Genomic DNA, 18,026 nt, shown 5'->3' on the forward strand with positions numbered 1-18,026 from the left:
GTATATACTCTCTTTGAATATTGAAGATTTTAGTTATTAGTCTCAACTTGTTTGGTTACCTTGCTATTGACTGTATATTTTTAATGGCTAGTTATAGATCTTCAAGTCTTTTCATGCTACAAAAATTTTATATTAGAAACTAGAAAGTATTGTCACTTTGCTTTAGACAACCTTAATTTTCCTTTGTAGGTTAAACAGACTTATGAGATTTACCTATCTACATTTCCCCTAACAGCAACAATAAAAAAAAAGGAGGAAGATACTCCAAAACAGGGAATAACTTCTTCTTGAAGCAGGTGTGTGTGCGTAATATATGTATACACACACATATATTCGTACATATATATGATAAATAGATATAAAATGCCCAGTGATTTTTTCTAATTATACTGAGCTGATAACATTAATTTTAATATTACGAGTAACAGAAACATGGTAGAGTTTTTAAAAATTCCAGATAACAATGAAAGACAATAAATTGCACACAAGTAATTGAGAGATGAGTATAAATAGGATTATATGTTTGTATTCTCAGAGCAGAAAAAATATGAAGACGATGTGTCTTAAAACTACTATTGAAATGTTCAAAGATGCTCTCTGGCTATAAGAAAGTGAAACTGACTCAGACATATTGATTTTTACAAATAATTGTCAATACAGACAACTTGACTTATATTGAATTTATGCTTATTGTTTGTAGATAAACAGCCAGCTAAGTGTGTGATTTGATACCAGAGAGGTAAAAATTGCACATACTGAAAGAAAAGTCGCTTTTTTATACTCACTTGCAACAATGCGTCGTCCATCTGCTAGAATCATTTCTCCATTTTCTACTAGAGTTTTTAAAATACAGGTGACATTTGTTGGGGCTTTGTCTGCCTCATCTACTACCAGAACATGACCCAATTTTACAGCTTTAACCTTTGAAGACAGAACATTTATCATGAACAAAAAAATGAAAGCAAATGTTTTAAAAATTTTATCACTCATTGCTTTAGATTTATAATAGGTGGTTTTATGTAGGCTATAAATACACTATCACAAAAATGTCTGTAGCAGAGCTGGAAAGAAAATTTATGGATTTCTACCAAAAGCTTCTCATAGTTACTAAACTGCTAACTCTGCAGTAATCACTTTATTTTCCTTCACTTCATAATTACCCCTAGTTGGCGATGTTTACATTTCACACCCCAGGGTAGGGGAGTATTAAAGCAAGTATAACAGAGAAACTAAACTGCCATGGTGGTTATGAGGAGTGAGACATCACAATCAATACTAGATATCAGAACACGGCACTTGTGATGGTTCTAAAAGAGTGTACAATTTTAAGAGATCAGTATATATGGTGAAAAGATGGGTAGTCCAGACAAAGAGAATTAATGGTCAAACTCAAGAAATCCTGCAGCCTATTAAGGGAAGAGTGAATATGAATTGTCTATCTTGGCTGAAGCAGAGGATAAATGTAAGAAAAGAGAGAATAGGATCTGAAAGGGTAGCTCAGGTCTCTACTACTAAAAACTTGACTGCCAGGCGAAAAAATATGTGCTTTATCTCATTAAATAATAGGATGTAATTAAAGATTTATGAGTTCAGACATGATAATGATGGAGTTTGGAGCTACACGGTAGTACATTTAATCTTGCAGAAATACGCAGAATAGACTAAAAGGGGAATACCATAACAATTTGGTAAAAAAGTGGTGTGAGAACCTGATTTCAGGGAAGGAGGCATGGGAAAAAAATGGAAATAAAAAGCATTATATTGATTGCTCTGAAGAGTTTTTTCAGGGGTATAATCTATAGCCTTGGCAACTGATTATATGGAAAGGAGTGAAAGGAAAAATAAGGAAGAGTTCTAGGTCTTAAATGACTAAGTGGTGACATTATGAGAAGAAAGGTAAAAGCTAGGAAAAACTCTTAAAAACATTTTTAAAGAGTGGCTAGGAGGGAGTTCCCTGGTGGCCTAGTGATTAGGACTCAGTATTTCACTGCCGTGGCCCAGGTTAAATCACTGGTCGGGGAACTGAGACCCTGCAAGCCGAGTGGTGTGGCCAAAAATTAAAAAATAAATTAAAAAATTAAAAAATAAAGAGTGGATAAGAGGAGATACTCAATGAATTTAAATGTAAATCCAAAGATTATGTTTTTAAATAGTAAGAAATATCTTAACATAAAATGGACCATATCATAAACTTTTATCATTACATAGTTTTGGCAAATAATTTTAAGGAAATATAGACTAAGAAACAGATGATTCTCTCTACCACAAATATTTTATTATATACTCTAAAAAACCGAGTAAGGATTTTTCTTTTTAATTTTAGGGTAAAAATAAGCTGAATTAAAAAAGAGAGAGAGAAAACGTGTAGCTTCTACTCCCAACTCCAGCCTTCACATCTTTGTTCAGAGATAGTCAGGTCCAATCTGGTTGAACTCAGGCAGGAGGTCCCAAAGACTCCCATCACCGGGATCTGGACCACAGAGGTTCCCGTGATGACTTATTTGTGCCATTGCTGCAGGAGTTATCTACACAGAGATGTGCCTGGCAGGCCAGATTTCTTTGGGTCTTATATGAGTAGCTAAGGAGTGATCTTCCCAGCTGCCTGAAACACTGGGCTAATATTTTATTCATTAAAATCATTTTTTAAAACATTCTAGATGCATTATCTAGTTTCGAGGTCTGTACATCTGAAAACAGCAAACTTTTCTTTTTTGGAAAATTCTGGAATGGAAAAGTAATCATTAGAGGAAGAAGAGAATAAGAAAACAAGTTATTTCCCCAGTAATCTGCATTTAAATATGTACTCTCGAAATGACATATGAATGAGTGTTTTCCAGTTAAGACAGAAACATACTGGAATCAATAGGAGATTTCTCGCCCTCAAAGACTGAAATATAATTATTACCCAAAAAAATGCAGTTGGGAATATTCATATAATTGTATTACTAACCAAAGGTGAGTCTTCATACACAATAAGTCCATCTTTAACAGAAGGCTGAAGAGTGAGGGTTTGGACCGTGGTGTCCCTAAAGTCAAACCAACACATTTCACAGTTAGTGAGGAAATAAACTGACATTTGATCACAAATAAAACACAAGAGCATTTCTTTTTCCACCACCCAGCTTCTCCCAAAATGAATAAAAAAGCAAATGAAATTCCACTCAGCAACAATATTTCATAGATGTCAATATAAGTTACAAGCGTTTGGGAATTAAGGTTTACAGATTATCCTGGTTCTTTACTTCGCTTTTCACTTCCAGTAATTTCCCTTGTGACCATTTCATCCCTCAAAATCACCTCCCGAAGGTGAAAAGGAGAAATGAAAAATATATATTTGTATTGTACATACAATAATTACATTATTTAAAAATACTTTTGGTGGCGAGTTTGCTGACGACTGGCATGCTGACATGGCCAATTCAAGCAAGTCTGTGATTACACTTCCTGGCCCCACCTGCCGGCAGTAGGTGCAAAAGCGAGACTGTCTCACCTCACTCCAGGAACCATGGGAATGTGAACATTTCTGCCAGGATTAGGGCAATCCATTTTACTTTCTTAAATCTATCTACTACTATGTGCCTGACTCACCTTTAGATCAGGATTTTCAGAAGTATTAATAGTGAGCTATCTTGATGTTATGCATCTCCACATGTGATGAGATATGAAGTTCACATCACCTATGGCTATTCTCACCAGAAATGTGTGTATATAAGCTGTAGGTTATGGGTAGGTCCAGACAATTTTTAAGGCGATCAGGTTTCTATCTTCACCTTCTACATATATTCTATCTAAAAAATTAAAAATCCTACGGCCATCCTGATCATGTCATGCAGAGAATTAAATTACTTCCAAGATGTGAGTAGCACCTTTCTTTACAAAAGTTCCAAGTTATCTTTTCAAGCTACCCTACCACTTATTTAAAGTAAAATGTGAAATTACAATTGTGTTGTTTTAAGTACCTTCTATGTGTAAGATACTATCTGGAACATGACCTTCATACCTTAGTGTTATAATACGCTTCTGAGACTTCCACTCAAATGCTAAAGTTTATCACAGCTATTAAAATATAAAATGTGATTCTATTTTTAAAATACCTAATAAATACTACATGACAATCACTGACAAAGCAAACTTAAGATATCACTCAAATCATTTTTTGCTTTAGCAAAACAAATTTAATCAAAATCAGTTAATTGCATTGAAAGGCAGTTTGTGGGGTAGCAGAAAAAACCTTCGGAGTCAGTCAGACCATACAGGATTCAAATTCTAGTTCTTGCCACTTGTTAACTATATGATTTTGAGTGAATAATAAAACCTACCCAGAAAGATCATTGATAGAAGCCTTGGGAAAGGGTGAAGCACAATACATGGAAGATAGAAAGAGAAAAATCACTCGCCGGCTTTAACTATGTGTTGTGATTACTGCTGCTGCTGTGACTGAAAGTTCCTCATGAGAAACCTGATCTACTTGATCTTCAGGTTGTCAGCACAGATGGTACTTCTTAGAAAACCCCTTGTGGACCCTCTTTTAGAACAATTAGGTGGCCTTGCTGCATGTTCCCTTTGAGTCCTGAATCTCCCCCATGTCAGCCCTTAACACACTGTATTGTAGTTCCTTATTTTACCATCTTTCGTTCTACGCAGACTGTAAGATTTCAGTGGAGACCATATTTATCTTGTTCCTCACCCTGTCCCCAGTATCTAGTGGATGTCTGATGCACAGGATGAATTTAACAAATCTTTGTTGAATAAATGAATCCATGAATGAAATGAACAGAAGTCAACACTGTAGGGGGGAGGGCGGTGGGGGTGGGATGAATTGGGAGATTGGGATTGCCATATATACATTACTAATAAGAAAAAAATATCAAATTGTACACTTTAAATATATGCAGTTTATTGTATGTCAATTACATCTCAATAAAAGTCCTTAAAAATAAAATTATATTAAAAAAATCAACACTGTAGCTTACAGCGTAACATACAGTATATGGACTTCCAAATATAATTGGATCATGGAACTCTTTTTTTAACAGAAAATCTGGAACTACAGAACCCACTTTAGTAAATGTTGGGTTAGACTAAAGCTGATTGTCTTAGAGGTAAGGAATCTTCCTTATTCATTTGTAAGTGTATATTAGAAAGTACAGTCATGTTGAGAAGTACACTTGGGGTTGACTAGTTGGGAAACTGAGGGGGAGATGGTTTATGTCCATCATAGACCCCAAATTGAGTTGGATTTACACCTATTCCTGTAGCCGGAAACTTCTGCATCAGAGTTCTCATTTACCAGGGCTTGAGCAAGTATGTTGGCAATACAATTATTGACATTTACAATTTCTAGACTACCTGACATTTTTGCACCTAGGTTGAAAGGCTTCTCCCTCTAACTTGACTAAATAGTGATAGGTTTCTCTACTTTATTCCCTGGAGGTCTGGCCTATTGTCATCCTGACCTCTATTCCAAGTTCCTACCCCCATGATCCTGGTTCTCATGGGTCTGGTGCCCGTCTGGTGATCTACTACTTTCTATAGCCCTAGCACTACACTTTACAAAGAATCCAATGTTATTCTTCTATATTCACTAACCTTCAAATTGAAATGTATCTAAAACAAAGCCTCGAGGGATGTTAAAGGAAAGTGAAAATATATTGTGACATATATTGATGATTATCAACTTTAGCACGAATAAAGTGTTTCCTGTGAAATAAAATCATATACAGTCACATGTCCATTCTTTGTATTCCTGGGTCTCATAAGTTTACTGTAGGACATACTTTATGATATCTTCTGCTAAAAATTTTTTAGGGTTTTCAACAAATAAGAATCGAGTTTAATTAATATCACTTAAATTCACTGTTAATATCCTGGCAATATAGAAGGGGGTGGGTGAGGAAGAGAGAGAGATGTGTCCACACAGATTTTTATCGCAATCCAGTGAATTTCACACCTCAGCTGTCACGTATTTAATGGGTAACAACATGACACCTGCCAGCACCAAAATGGAAAAAGGAACTCTTGTATCATTGTCAGTAGACAGGAAATGCAGTCATTACCTTAATGATTATAGTGCCTCATAGCAGATTAAGAACAGGAGATTCAAGCTGAATTCCAATTTTGAAAAGGCAAATGAAATTGTTCTCTAACACTTGAGTTCTGATAGTATACAACTTGTCAAATTAGATTTCTCAAAAGACTTTTTGTGTCAGGCGAACGTGATAACCACTACACTACGGAAACGATTCAAAAGACTTTTTGTGCTAGAAATAAAAACCATAGGTTTGAGGGAACAGGAACAAATCAGATGATTCCAAAAAGGGACAATAAATGAGGATAAATACAAATAGGAATTACGGTTTTCAGTAGAGCAGGCTATGAGAAAGAGGAACTGAAAGGAAAAAAGTGCTTTTGTTCTGTTCTTACTGTTGGTCCTTTTATCTTAAACATCAAAGGCAATGCAAAGGCTAGTAAAATATGTAAAATGATATTCAATTTTTCAAAAATGGGTTGGCTTATATGTAAGTCCCTTATATAAGAGTGGAAAATAACCCAGTATCTTCTGCACAGTACTTAATACAACAAGAAAAAACCTTGTTTTTTAAGGTATCTTACAATATTATAAACTTCAACTCAGTAAGTGATGACTATTGTCACAAGTAGCATATGAATTGACTCTTAAAGACAATATAATGATTCTTTTTCAGAAAATATTTGATTGAAATCATTGCTTTGTATTTAGGAGCACCTTGGATCAAAAGATATTAATTCTCCACACAAATTAGCTATGACCCTAAGAGAATATTTTACTTGTTACAATTTCAATTCTATTATGATTTGTTCCTCTCAAGAACAGCTTTGAAACATAAGCTCATAAAAGTTAAAATAGAGTCAACAATTTCAACAATACTGGGGAGAAGAAAACACATCTTAGTAACATTTCTTTAGCCTACAGTTCAAAAAGAGATGTCTTTCCAGTACATAACAGTTACCAGCAATGCTTGAGGAATTAATTAGAATGTTCAGCTAATTGCTGACATTTATGTTAGCACTGATTGTTCTCACTTCTTTCTATCTTACAAACAAAAGCTGTCCATCAATTAAAGCCTGTGTCAGTCGATAAAAGGGCTACTCAAAGAAATACGGTGCTAAACTCCAGTCTTCTTTTAACTCTGTGATTTTAAAGTTTTTTTTAAGTTGAAGTTATTAATGTTTCAATAGTAATTTAAAATGATTCCAAATGCAATAAAAGTAATTAGATTGAATAAAGACCAGGTTTTTAATCAAAATAAGGAAAGAAAATTGGCCTCTGGGGAGCAAGTACAATCCGTTCTTGTGATGTTGCTTATAAAGGTACATTAAGCTAATATCTTCTAATTTATTGAGGAGTAAAAGATCTCAAAATAGCAATGTTTATTTTGAGGACGATATTTTAGCAAATTGTATTTAAACTGGTTTATGGTTAGCTGTCTTTCAGAAAAAAGATAGTTAAACACAAGGGTGAAGGAAGAAAAAGGACACGAGTTTCAAATAGCTAATAAAAATCTTCTCTAACTTTGTAGTTCATTAAAATAGAGATGGCTATAGTAACAGTCCAATCGTTATGATAAGCCAAACATGAGAAAGAAAAAATAGAATATGACACATAGGAGGCACTTAACAAATAATTGCTCAATATTTTAAAAAGTGGGGTGATTATAAAAATAGAATTAAATGGTAATTTTCACGAATAAGATATAAGCATAACATTACTGTCTGAGAAGTAAATGCTGTTGGCACAGTGGTTAAGAATCCTCCTGCCAATGCAGGGGACATGGGTTCGACCCCTGGGCTGGGAAGATCCCCCATGCCGCGGAGCAGCTAAGCCCATGCACCACAACTATTGAGCCTGCACTCTAGAGCCTGCAAGCCACAACTACTGAGCCCACATGCCACAACTACTGAAGCCTGCGCACCTAGAGCCCGTGCTCCACAACAAGAGAAGCCAGCACAATGAGAGGCCCACACACCTCAACGAAGAGTAGCCCCCACTTGCCAAAATTAGAGAAAGCCCGCATGCAGCAATGAAGACCCATTGTAGCCAATAAATAAAATAAATTATTTTAAAAAAAGAAGTAAATGTTGTTGAAGGATATTTTCATGTGAAGAAGAAGTCATGGCATAATCAATATCACTTCCACAAGGCTTATTTTAAAACAAGTAATGAAATAAAGATAAGGAGTACTAATAATAATTATCACTAATAAAAGAGAGTGGTACTTAGATGCACTTACAGGGGATGCAAACAAATTGGATAATTAATTAAATTTACAAATTAATGTTTACAAACATTCTGGGCTCTCTGCACACTACCTTCCTACCTTGCCTATGAAAGACAAATTTATTTTGCCATGTTGGGAAAGAAACTTCCCTGAGCCTTCAAACAGAAACAGTCATTAATATAAGCAGTTTTGCCACATACAATACAAAAAAAGAAGAAAAAAATTAGCTATGATTATTGCAATGTTAGTTGGAAACCAGAACTGGCTTAAATCTGAGTCCTCCTAATTTGGTCAGTCACTTAAACTCTTAAAACCCAAGATTACTCATCTCTACAAAGGGAATTAAAATAGAACATATGAGGAAATATAGTAGAGTAAAAGGTAAGAAAGATAAACGTGAGAGAGAGATTATTATTATATGTGCTTTGAATGCTGTGAGGTAAAGTCCTTTTAGTAAGATAAGCAAAATATTATTTCTGCTAAAGTGACTAAAAAGATTCCAGCTCTTAAAATAGTTGTTTTGGAGGACAAATAGTTTATTTAGTTGTCAATTACTCATCTCTAATATGTCCAGATGCATAAAATTCTAACATACCATAAAAGGGAGGAAGACACTGGGGGGATGGTATTTATGGAAGGGAGTCTACTGTGGCCCAGCACTTCGCTCTCCAGAGGTAGGCTCCTCTGGGAACAGCAGGTAGAAAATAGCCACAGCAAAACAGTCATCTGATGGAAGCTAAAATTTTCAAAATAGTTTTCAAAATCCACTTACCCTCCTCACCATGTCTCCTAGCAATGTATTAATACTTATTTAAAAAGAAATTCCTCCAATATTCAAAGCCATGCTGATAATCAAGTATTTTAACAAAATCTGAAAGTTTTGTAAGTTGTCTAGTCTTTAAAAATAAATATACTAAGATAGAATATTTAAAAATGGGATCTATTGTCTTTACTCTGAAAACTGGCTTTCTGGCTTGGTAAATTTTAGGGACTCAAAATGACCTAATTTCTTTTTAGGAACTTCATTTCCCATTTTCCAGGCCAAAAAAAAAAACCAAACCAAACACAGCAAAAAACAAAAAACAGTTTGCAGGCCCCTTATTTACCTTCTCCCCTGACATTAAACAATGCATTTTCTAATCAGTTTTTAAAAAGGAATAGAAGAATGAAATGTAGACTAAAATACAAAACTGACTGAGTGTGCAAAAATGCACACACAGATGAAACCAGACTGTGAGATGGGTGAATGTTGTGTCCACTGGAAAAATCTTTATCAGAAAATATAGTATCTAGTAATTTATAGTTCTAAAAGCCTCATTAATTGGGTAACAACATAAAAGTTCAATAGAGACAAAAATTAAGTGAATACATTTTCATATCAGGACATGCCATAATTGTTCATTTAATAAATATTTATTGAACATCTACTAATGGGCACTGCTTTGGATAAGACAGATAAGTATCTGGGAAAGTAAAAATTCCTTCCTTTGCTGAGCTTAAATTCATAGTATATTTAAGTGAGCTTATCTTACCACACTAATAATGTACTACCTTTGGCACAGTATAAACTGAATCTTGCATGAAATTAAATATCAAAAGGTATTTTACCACAGGCAATTCAAAATAAAGTTAAAATAAATATTTTTGATCACTGAGACAAATGATAAACAGCCTTTGACTAAGTTGGTGAAGACTTAAGTCCACCAGCTCTCCATGAAACTGATCAGGCATGCCTCTTTTGGTTAATAACCCAAAATACATCTTTCATGTAATAGTTATTGCCTAAAATTGACTATGCAAGTTGCATTTTGTATATATCATAATATTATTTAGTATACTATAATTCACGAATTATTTTATCCTAATTTCTGGTTGTTCATCAACTTGAAACAATTCCCAGTGCCTGGTTTATTTATCACACTCGAACCACTCGAGTCAAATAGAAAACAGTATGTAAATAAGCATTCTATTTGGAGAGCTCTAAACTTAAAGGAAATCTATGTTTAAGTTTTCTGTAATGTACTTATTTTATTAAGTTTTTATGATAGATTTTCTTAAAGGAAGACACTACTGCATCATAAGAAAAATAACACATATTGCTTTTAGTAACAAAAGTTAAAGAGTTCGTTTCAATCCCAGCCTATTTCCAGGGTCATTTTAATGGCAGAGGAGAAAGAACAAATCCCTCTGAGGAATCAGAGGCCAGAGGCCAGAGCAGCCCTCTAGAACATTTCTTTATCATCTTAGGCTTTTTTTCCTTAAAATTTCATGGAGATTTTGAATGCCATTCCATAATATAGCGAGCTGTTCCAATACAAACATGTTTAAGACACCATTAGGAAAACAGCAACGAGGAGCTGCTGTCTAGGACACCGGGGTGAGTGAAGGACAGCTGACACTGCACAAGCCAGTTCAGCCTCTGGCTGCTTTTTCTCTTCTGGGATCTAGAACACTGCTTGAACCCCCAAATGAAATAAATGGGTGGGTACAAAATGGCAATTGCTTTTTCTTCCTGCTTTATGAACTGTGTCAGGATAATCACTGCGGAGAGCCTCCCGTGTGAAGCCGAAGAGGCAGCTCGTGCAGCATTTTCTGACTGGTGCTGGCGGGCATTTCAACCACTGCACCTTTTTAAGATATCAGCAGCTTAGGTAATCTTGTGACTTGATAAGTTCTCCAACCTCCTGGGCAAATATCCCTTCTACTCTTTCAGGATGAATATGAGGGTGTGGTTCATTTGTCCTTTTTTCTCACTTGAGTTTAGGTATTATTGCTGTTTATTCAAGGTTAGTCAGGGGATCTCAAAAACCTGAAAAAGAATACTTAATACACAGATAAACCTTAAAATATAAAAAGCATGTTTATAGGAGAAAAAGGCTGCAAATAGGCTACTATCCATCAGGGCTACCCAAAAGTTAACTTCTCAGGGAGGCCTTCCCTGGCCAACCTCTGAAAATTATAAACCCCACTCTGGCCCCCTCGCCTGCTTTATTTTTCCCCATGGCACTTACCATCTGACAGACTACACATTTTAATTATCTTGTTCTCTCTCAGTAGCAGCTAGAATATTAAACATGAAGCCTGGGGTTTTTAGCTCTTTTGTTCCTGAGGTAGCCATTCACGCTAGAAATAACCAGCATCTACTAGGTGTTCAACAATATTTGTTGAAATGGATGCATTCTTTTTTTTTTTCCCCAGGCAAGGCTCTATTGGGACTGGAGCTGCAGCAGGACCTAGTGAAAACAAGTAACAGTTTCCCTTGCTCACTCCCTGAGTGGGGGCGAGCTGGTCCATTATATGGGGTGAGGGTAGGGTCGGGAAATGGATGCATTCTAGTCAGCTACTCCAGTCACGTACCCTAGGCTGTCCTGAGTTAACGGTAATTCCTTAAGCACTGTGCCCAATTGTGTGCACTTTTTCTGGGAAGTTTTTCTTCCCTTCTCCCCACTTTGCCTGACAAACTGTTAAGGCCCGTTCCTTAAAGGCTCAACTCAAATATCGCCTCCTCTTTGAAGCATTAAGTATTTCTCACTTCTATACTCCCAGTTGAACTACTGTCCCATAGAAGGCACTTTATACTTGGGAAACATTTTAGTTGTTCGTGTAACCGTAGAACCAGCCTAAACTGGCCCTGTCCTGTTTCTAACAAGTTACTGAGTTATTTTTCAAAGACAGCAGAACAGAAGTGCAAGTCATGCAGGCCAAGCGCGCGCAGAAGAGAAAATTTTGTCTTCAAATAACACCTAGAACCCCACCCCCACCCCCGGAGATGGAACCAAAGGACTGGGACATGACCATAACCTGAACACAGGATCCCTTTCAGCAGTGAAGGGTTCATTGTCTGGGAAGACCCAGTGTTGAAGCCCCCTTTACCACACCTACTACAAATGGCCACATTCCAAAGCCCTCCAATCAAAACCTGCCCTGCCAGTGCTTCTGCATACCAACCCTCCTCACCTAACCAAAGTATGACCAAACCCCAGATTGGGGAGATGGATTTGAGCCCTGGTATTGGCTTCTACGTGCATTGGGCAGAGAGCCCTTACTCGGTAACATTTATATGACTATCTTCTCTCTAGACGTATCATCTATAGACGAAAGGATGTCATATATATATTTTAATATGCCTAGAGCCTATCATCACGCCTTGTACATTCTATGCATGTAATAAATGTCTGCATAAGGAATGAATGAAGGCATGAGTGTATTAAAAATTGTTACCAATTTGTAAAGCAGATTATTAGGCATGAAGGGTTATAAAATGAATACTTCAGAGCTCTTGCTCTCAAGAAGCTCACATGACAAGAGAGATATAAGATAACTATAACTCACATCAGATTCTGTGCTCCCAATGCAGGGGACATGGGTTTGACTCCTGGTCGGGGAACTAAGATCCCGCATGCCGCACGGCGTGGCCAAAAAAAATAAATATAAAATAAAAATAAAAAGTAACACATCAGAATGTGATAAGGGCTATAATAGAAATTAAAACAAAGTTCAATGGGCACACAGAGAAGACAATTCTGACTGAAGAGAACAGGATCTTGATATTTAAATTTGATTTTAACTGTCAGAGATGGGCGCTTCCAGGTAGAGGAACAGACAAACACGTTGAAGTTTGGAGTTACAGGAGTAGTTTGGGGAAGCATGGAGGATGTCTAGAACATAGCTGCATGGAGGAGAGTACAGCTGGATAGGCAGGGTAAGTCAGAGTGCACACTTAAATATCGTGCATAAGAGTCTGACTTCCATCTCATGGGAATGGAGGACCAATCATCTATCTGTTGCAGAGAGAGGACTCTCTAAATGGATGTCTCAGAGATGGATGGGAAGGAACAGACATTGCATTTATTCATTTGCTTAACAAAAGTTTATCAAACATCTACCATATTACAGAAATCATGCTGGAGGAGACAGTTCAAAGAAATGTCCCTACCCTTAGGGAGAGAACAGTGTCTAGCAGGGAAGACAGAGGTGGAAACGTGACTGTGATAAAGAATGACATGTATAATAGCAGAGCCTATTCTAGGTCAGTGGCTCTAAATGCATGATTAATAAAAGGTTGGGTTTCTTTTTTTTAAGAAAATACATTCTCAAGTATACCAAAATAGAAACAACAACAGAGCTAAAGATGACAAACAATACCTTAAAATTTTATTTGTTAATAATACAAAAAACCCTTTTCGTTCTCATTAAAAATTAAAGGATATTTTAGAAAGAATAATGTGATTAATACACTTTATTATTTGTGTGATTTAAAGGTCCAGTCCTAAACTGAGTTTATTTCAATACTCATTATAGCTGAAAAAGAGCTCACAAAGACATGTAGCTCCAAACAGAAGTGCAATACTGACTGCACTCCCTATAGCTCAACATGCATTTTTCAATCTCATCTATCAAAATATACAAACATTTTTGTTACAGTTAGGCTTGGGAATTTCCATCTTTCCTGATGTCCGTGTTTTTGCAAACTAATCAGACAGCGTCACATTTTATATATATTTTGAATGAATGGGTTCAAAACTCACTAGAACTCTTCATTTGTTGGAAATTGTATTTTAAATTGTTTTAGTACGCAGACATGAGACATTTAGGAGTACTATGACCTATTTCTACTCCTGACACTAAATGTGTGGGTTTTCCACACCCAACAATTCTCTAGGGAACATAGAGTCATCTTATCAGACTCTTTATCACTCTGGAGATTCCAAGGGTCTTAGAACTGGAGACGAAGACCAAATATTTTAACAAAAGATACCCCTATCATGCAGGAAATTACAAGCAGTCTAGAAGCTCTTACGCCAGGAAAAGGAATGAAGACCAAACATATAATTATTATATCACAACATCACGAGTGACATACATTATTTTCAGCCACAACAAAACTAATTGAAACAGTTATAAACATCTGATTTAAAAACACTCTCTCCAGAGCAGTTTTTTTTTAAGGAGTTATTTTCTACTTTACTGCTAACACATGACCTGTAGCTTGAAGGGTCAAATTAAATGTTTTTTTAATTTTTAAAATATCTGTTATGTAGCATCTCTCTGACAGCCATTAACACACAGACAGATCAACAAATTGTGAACTCTTGACTTTGTAAAAAAAATGCATAGGTTTAAATACTTTACAATGAGATTATAAGTGAGACTGTGTAGCATAAAAGATTTTCATGGTCAGTTCCTATCTCATCACAAAATACTGCAATAGTTCTGGCTTTGCTTTAAAGGTCTTGTTATATGACATATCAAATTGGTGACACTCTGTGCAAGTCTGCTTTCAATCTTCATGGCAATGTTTTGTTTTAAATCATCATAGAGTGAATACATTTCATGTGTGATGTCCTCTGTAACCTTATTCAAGAGTCTTGTCTCTATTCAATCAAATCAGATGCTCCATCAGCAGTTATACTTACATAATTTTCTGCTGATTTTATGTTATTTGTTTATGTTTACATTATTAATGCCATTTTCAACCCAGGATTTTGTTTTCAAGAATCTTTTAAACCATGTCCACTATGTGAGGGCTGGCTTAGTTAACATTGGGTAACATAAACCATAAATTTGCTAAACTGGGCACAGTAAACTGTTATGTGTTGTTATAAAGTGCAATCAAATGGATACCTGAGAGCAGCACTGTCATCTTATGATACAGTTCTCTCCGGATACATCCCATTTCCCATATGCGACAAACTGAACAAATGAGGGTGCCAGTGTCAATCAGAGAACTAAAAGTTGGAATGCTTAATTCATATTTTTAAGAGCAAAGTTTAAACATAAATTCTAACATCTTCCCATGGATGGTCTTGAATCCCTTGGTACGTGCTCCCCACTTTAAGAAGCACTTTGTACTAATGTTGTCACAAAGAAAGGAAACAACATCTGCTTGTGAAGGAAGAGGAGAAGGAAGAGTTTGAGAAATTTTCCTAGAAGAAAAGACTTCGATTTGCATTTTGAAGAAAAAGTAAGAATTTTCCAGACAGACTTTATCGAGAAGGGCGTTCCAGGCTATAAGAGTTGCGAGTGGCAAGTTATGGAGTCGCGAACATGCATGTGATTCTTGGGAACCACAGGCTGTTCATGTGGATTAAGTATGTGGGAAAGAAAGGTTGGAAGTAGGACTAGTGAAACAGATGGAGCTCAAATTAAGGACTATGGACTTGATGTTGTTGGCAATGGGAATCATTGAAGGGTTCGGAGCAGGAGAATAAGTGATCAACGTTATTGGCTGGAACAGTACGAGGCTTGGGAAAGACAGACTAGAGGCTGAATTTTTAACCAGGAGGCTACTGTAAAGGTCCAGGCTAGAGAAGATGGGGAATGGATTTATAGCTTGGAGGATCGAATTGAACGGACTTGGTCACAATTCTAGGTGAAGGAGAAGAAACTACTATAATAGTCCAGGTATGGCCAGTGACTATGGGAAAGGAAGAGAGGAAACTATTTCGGAGACCTAGAAAAATATAGACACAATTTTGTAATAATTGCCTGTCAAAATAAAGAACAGGGAAAGGTAAAAGGAACACTGATTACAGACAAGGTGACTGGATACAGGATTCCATAAGCTGAGAGAGGAAACGTCCATTCTTTCTTTTACCAATATCATCAACACTGCTTTACTGATACCCACCATGAATGAGGTATAGAAAAGGGGCTGGAGGTCATTTATAAAGGAAAATTTGGTAGGAAGAGATGGACATTTTGGATTTGAAATGTTCCAGAGATACCAATGTGGATATTTTGAAAAGAAAAATGCAGATCCAAAGCTAAGCAGAGAGGAAGGGGCAGAAGATATATGGATAGAAGACAATAGGGATTTATAGAGAAGAGATTTAACTTTAACTGGGTCCCTACCACACATCAGGCACTGTCCTAGACACATGGGACATATGTCATTTAATCCCTCCAATAACCCTATGATGAAATTTGTTGTGCTCAAAGAGGGTACCCAAACTCATGCTTTTCTTTTAAAAGTTTGAGGCTTTGTTTTATTTTGGCCCAGTTTTATAAGTGGTTCATACTTTTTGACACAACGTATTCCGAAAAACCACATCTTAAAACAAATGAACACTGCCGACTAGGTAGCACTACTGTCATCTGATCAACTGCCAGCAGAAACCAGTAAATTCGTATTAGTAAACTTCGTATTAGTAAAAGTGTTCAAAAATGCAGCAGCAGAATTTAAGTCCTTGGTGGAAAATGATACTCAGTGATACTTATACCACTACCACTGAGAGTTGGTGAGAAAAAAAAAAATCACATTCAGAATGTGGTGTGTATAACACGAAAGACACCTTTGTTAGTAGATTGCAGACCTTGTAGTGCTATCCCTACTTTACTCAGTTTCACTCAGCTGCAGGCTCAACCCTGCTCGGTTCCTGATTTCCTATTCTAACCAGGGAATGAGATACATGACTCATTGGTCTCGCTCAGAGTGGTTATAAATCTCCTATTGGGGGATTTATGACAAGTTTCATATACTTCTGCCTCTGTTCCCTCAGTTGCCTGATTTTCACACCAATATTCCCACTAGTACCAGTATTCCTGGAACTCTATTCCTGAAAACCCTATTCCCCCGGATCAGACGCTAGGCAGGCCTGGTACCTTCAGCGGTTGGCTGGAATCCTATCTCAAACTACCACTCGTCCAAGTTCTCACAAGCGTCTAGTTACCGCAATCTGTAATCTTTTACGGATCCATCTTACATTGGGCCAATTCAACCGCTGAATCTCTAGAACAGACAAGCTGCTCAAATGTTAGAATGTCTCGCTGTAAATCCCACCACAATTACGAAGATCGTTATTGCTGCCAAACTTATCCATTTACTCCTTATTACATTAACCTATAAAATTTTTATATCGTTTCCATTATAGCATTGATACTTTCCTGTTTATTGAATTATTTGCTGATCGCACATCTCCTCTTCACCACTAGAAGGAAAGCTTCATGAAAATCATGATCGTGTCTGCCTTGTTCATTACTGTATTTCTCAAGGCTTAGAACAGTGCTAAGGACTGCACTCAATAGGAGCTCATAAAGGTTCTGGTAGTATATGCTCGTGGTGTCCTCCCCAGATCTCCTTTGCTGCCAAAGGTACCCATCCCACAGCTATTGCAGCATTGATTTCTAAAAGCTCACAGCTGCACCTTTCTTCAAAGAATTGCCCTCCACCAATGGGGGGGGAGTACCTTGTCCAGAAATGCCTGGCAATTTAGAGGTTCTCCCTCACCCCTTTCCTAAGGGGCAGCCCTTAAGCAATGCCTCACTGACTGGGGGCAAAAAAAGCCTCGCCCTCTTGCTTCCAGGTGCGATAACTGAGTAGTGCCATTTGTGCTCCAGAGCTCCCTGTGAAGAGGCTGAAGCTAGACTTCATTGAAAACTACTTCTTGGGGATTCCCTGGCGGTCCGGTGGTTAGGACTCCACGTTCTCACTGGCAGGGGCCGCGGCTCGATCCCTGGTCAGGGAACTAAGATCCCGCAAGCCGCATGGCATGGCCAAAAATAAAAAAATTAAAATAAAATAAAACCACTTCTTTTCCACAGTCTTATCTTGATTCTTTCACTTCCCAAAAAGTTTCCCTTAAAAGCTCCCCCTCTAAAATCACTTACACAAACATTTCCATCTCTGGCTCTTCTTCTAGGAAACCCAGATAGATATCTGTTGGCTATTTGGATGCATGAAGGAATAAAGTCAACCGAAATAAAGAAAAAATTCTTAGATTTTCCAGCAATGCTTTTAATTCTTGCACAAAACATTACAGATATATG

At 36.8% G+C, this 18,026-nt stretch overlaps 1 protein-coding gene across 1 annotated transcript in view; it reads right to left on the minus strand.

Moving 5' to 3' along the window:
* VWA8 (von Willebrand factor A domain containing 8) overlaps positions 1-18,026 on the minus strand; it is a 340,198-nt gene that overhangs the window by 152,392 nt on the left and 169,780 nt on the right. Inside the window, exons 22-23 of the mRNA XM_057707109.1 lie at positions 2,951-3,026; positions 786-921 (exon numbers count right to left, since the gene is read on the minus strand). Coding sequence (XP_057563092.1) covers positions 786-921; positions 2,951-3,026 — 212 coding nt within the window. The remainder of the gene's footprint in view (positions 1-785; positions 922-2,950; positions 3,027-18,026) is intronic.

This window comes from Hippopotamus amphibius, chromosome 14 (genome assembly GCF_030028045.1).
Source record: "Hippopotamus amphibius kiboko isolate mHipAmp2 chromosome 14, mHipAmp2.hap2, whole genome shotgun sequence".
Taxonomy (NCBI): Eukaryota; Metazoa; Chordata; class Mammalia; order Artiodactyla; family Hippopotamidae; genus Hippopotamus; species Hippopotamus amphibius.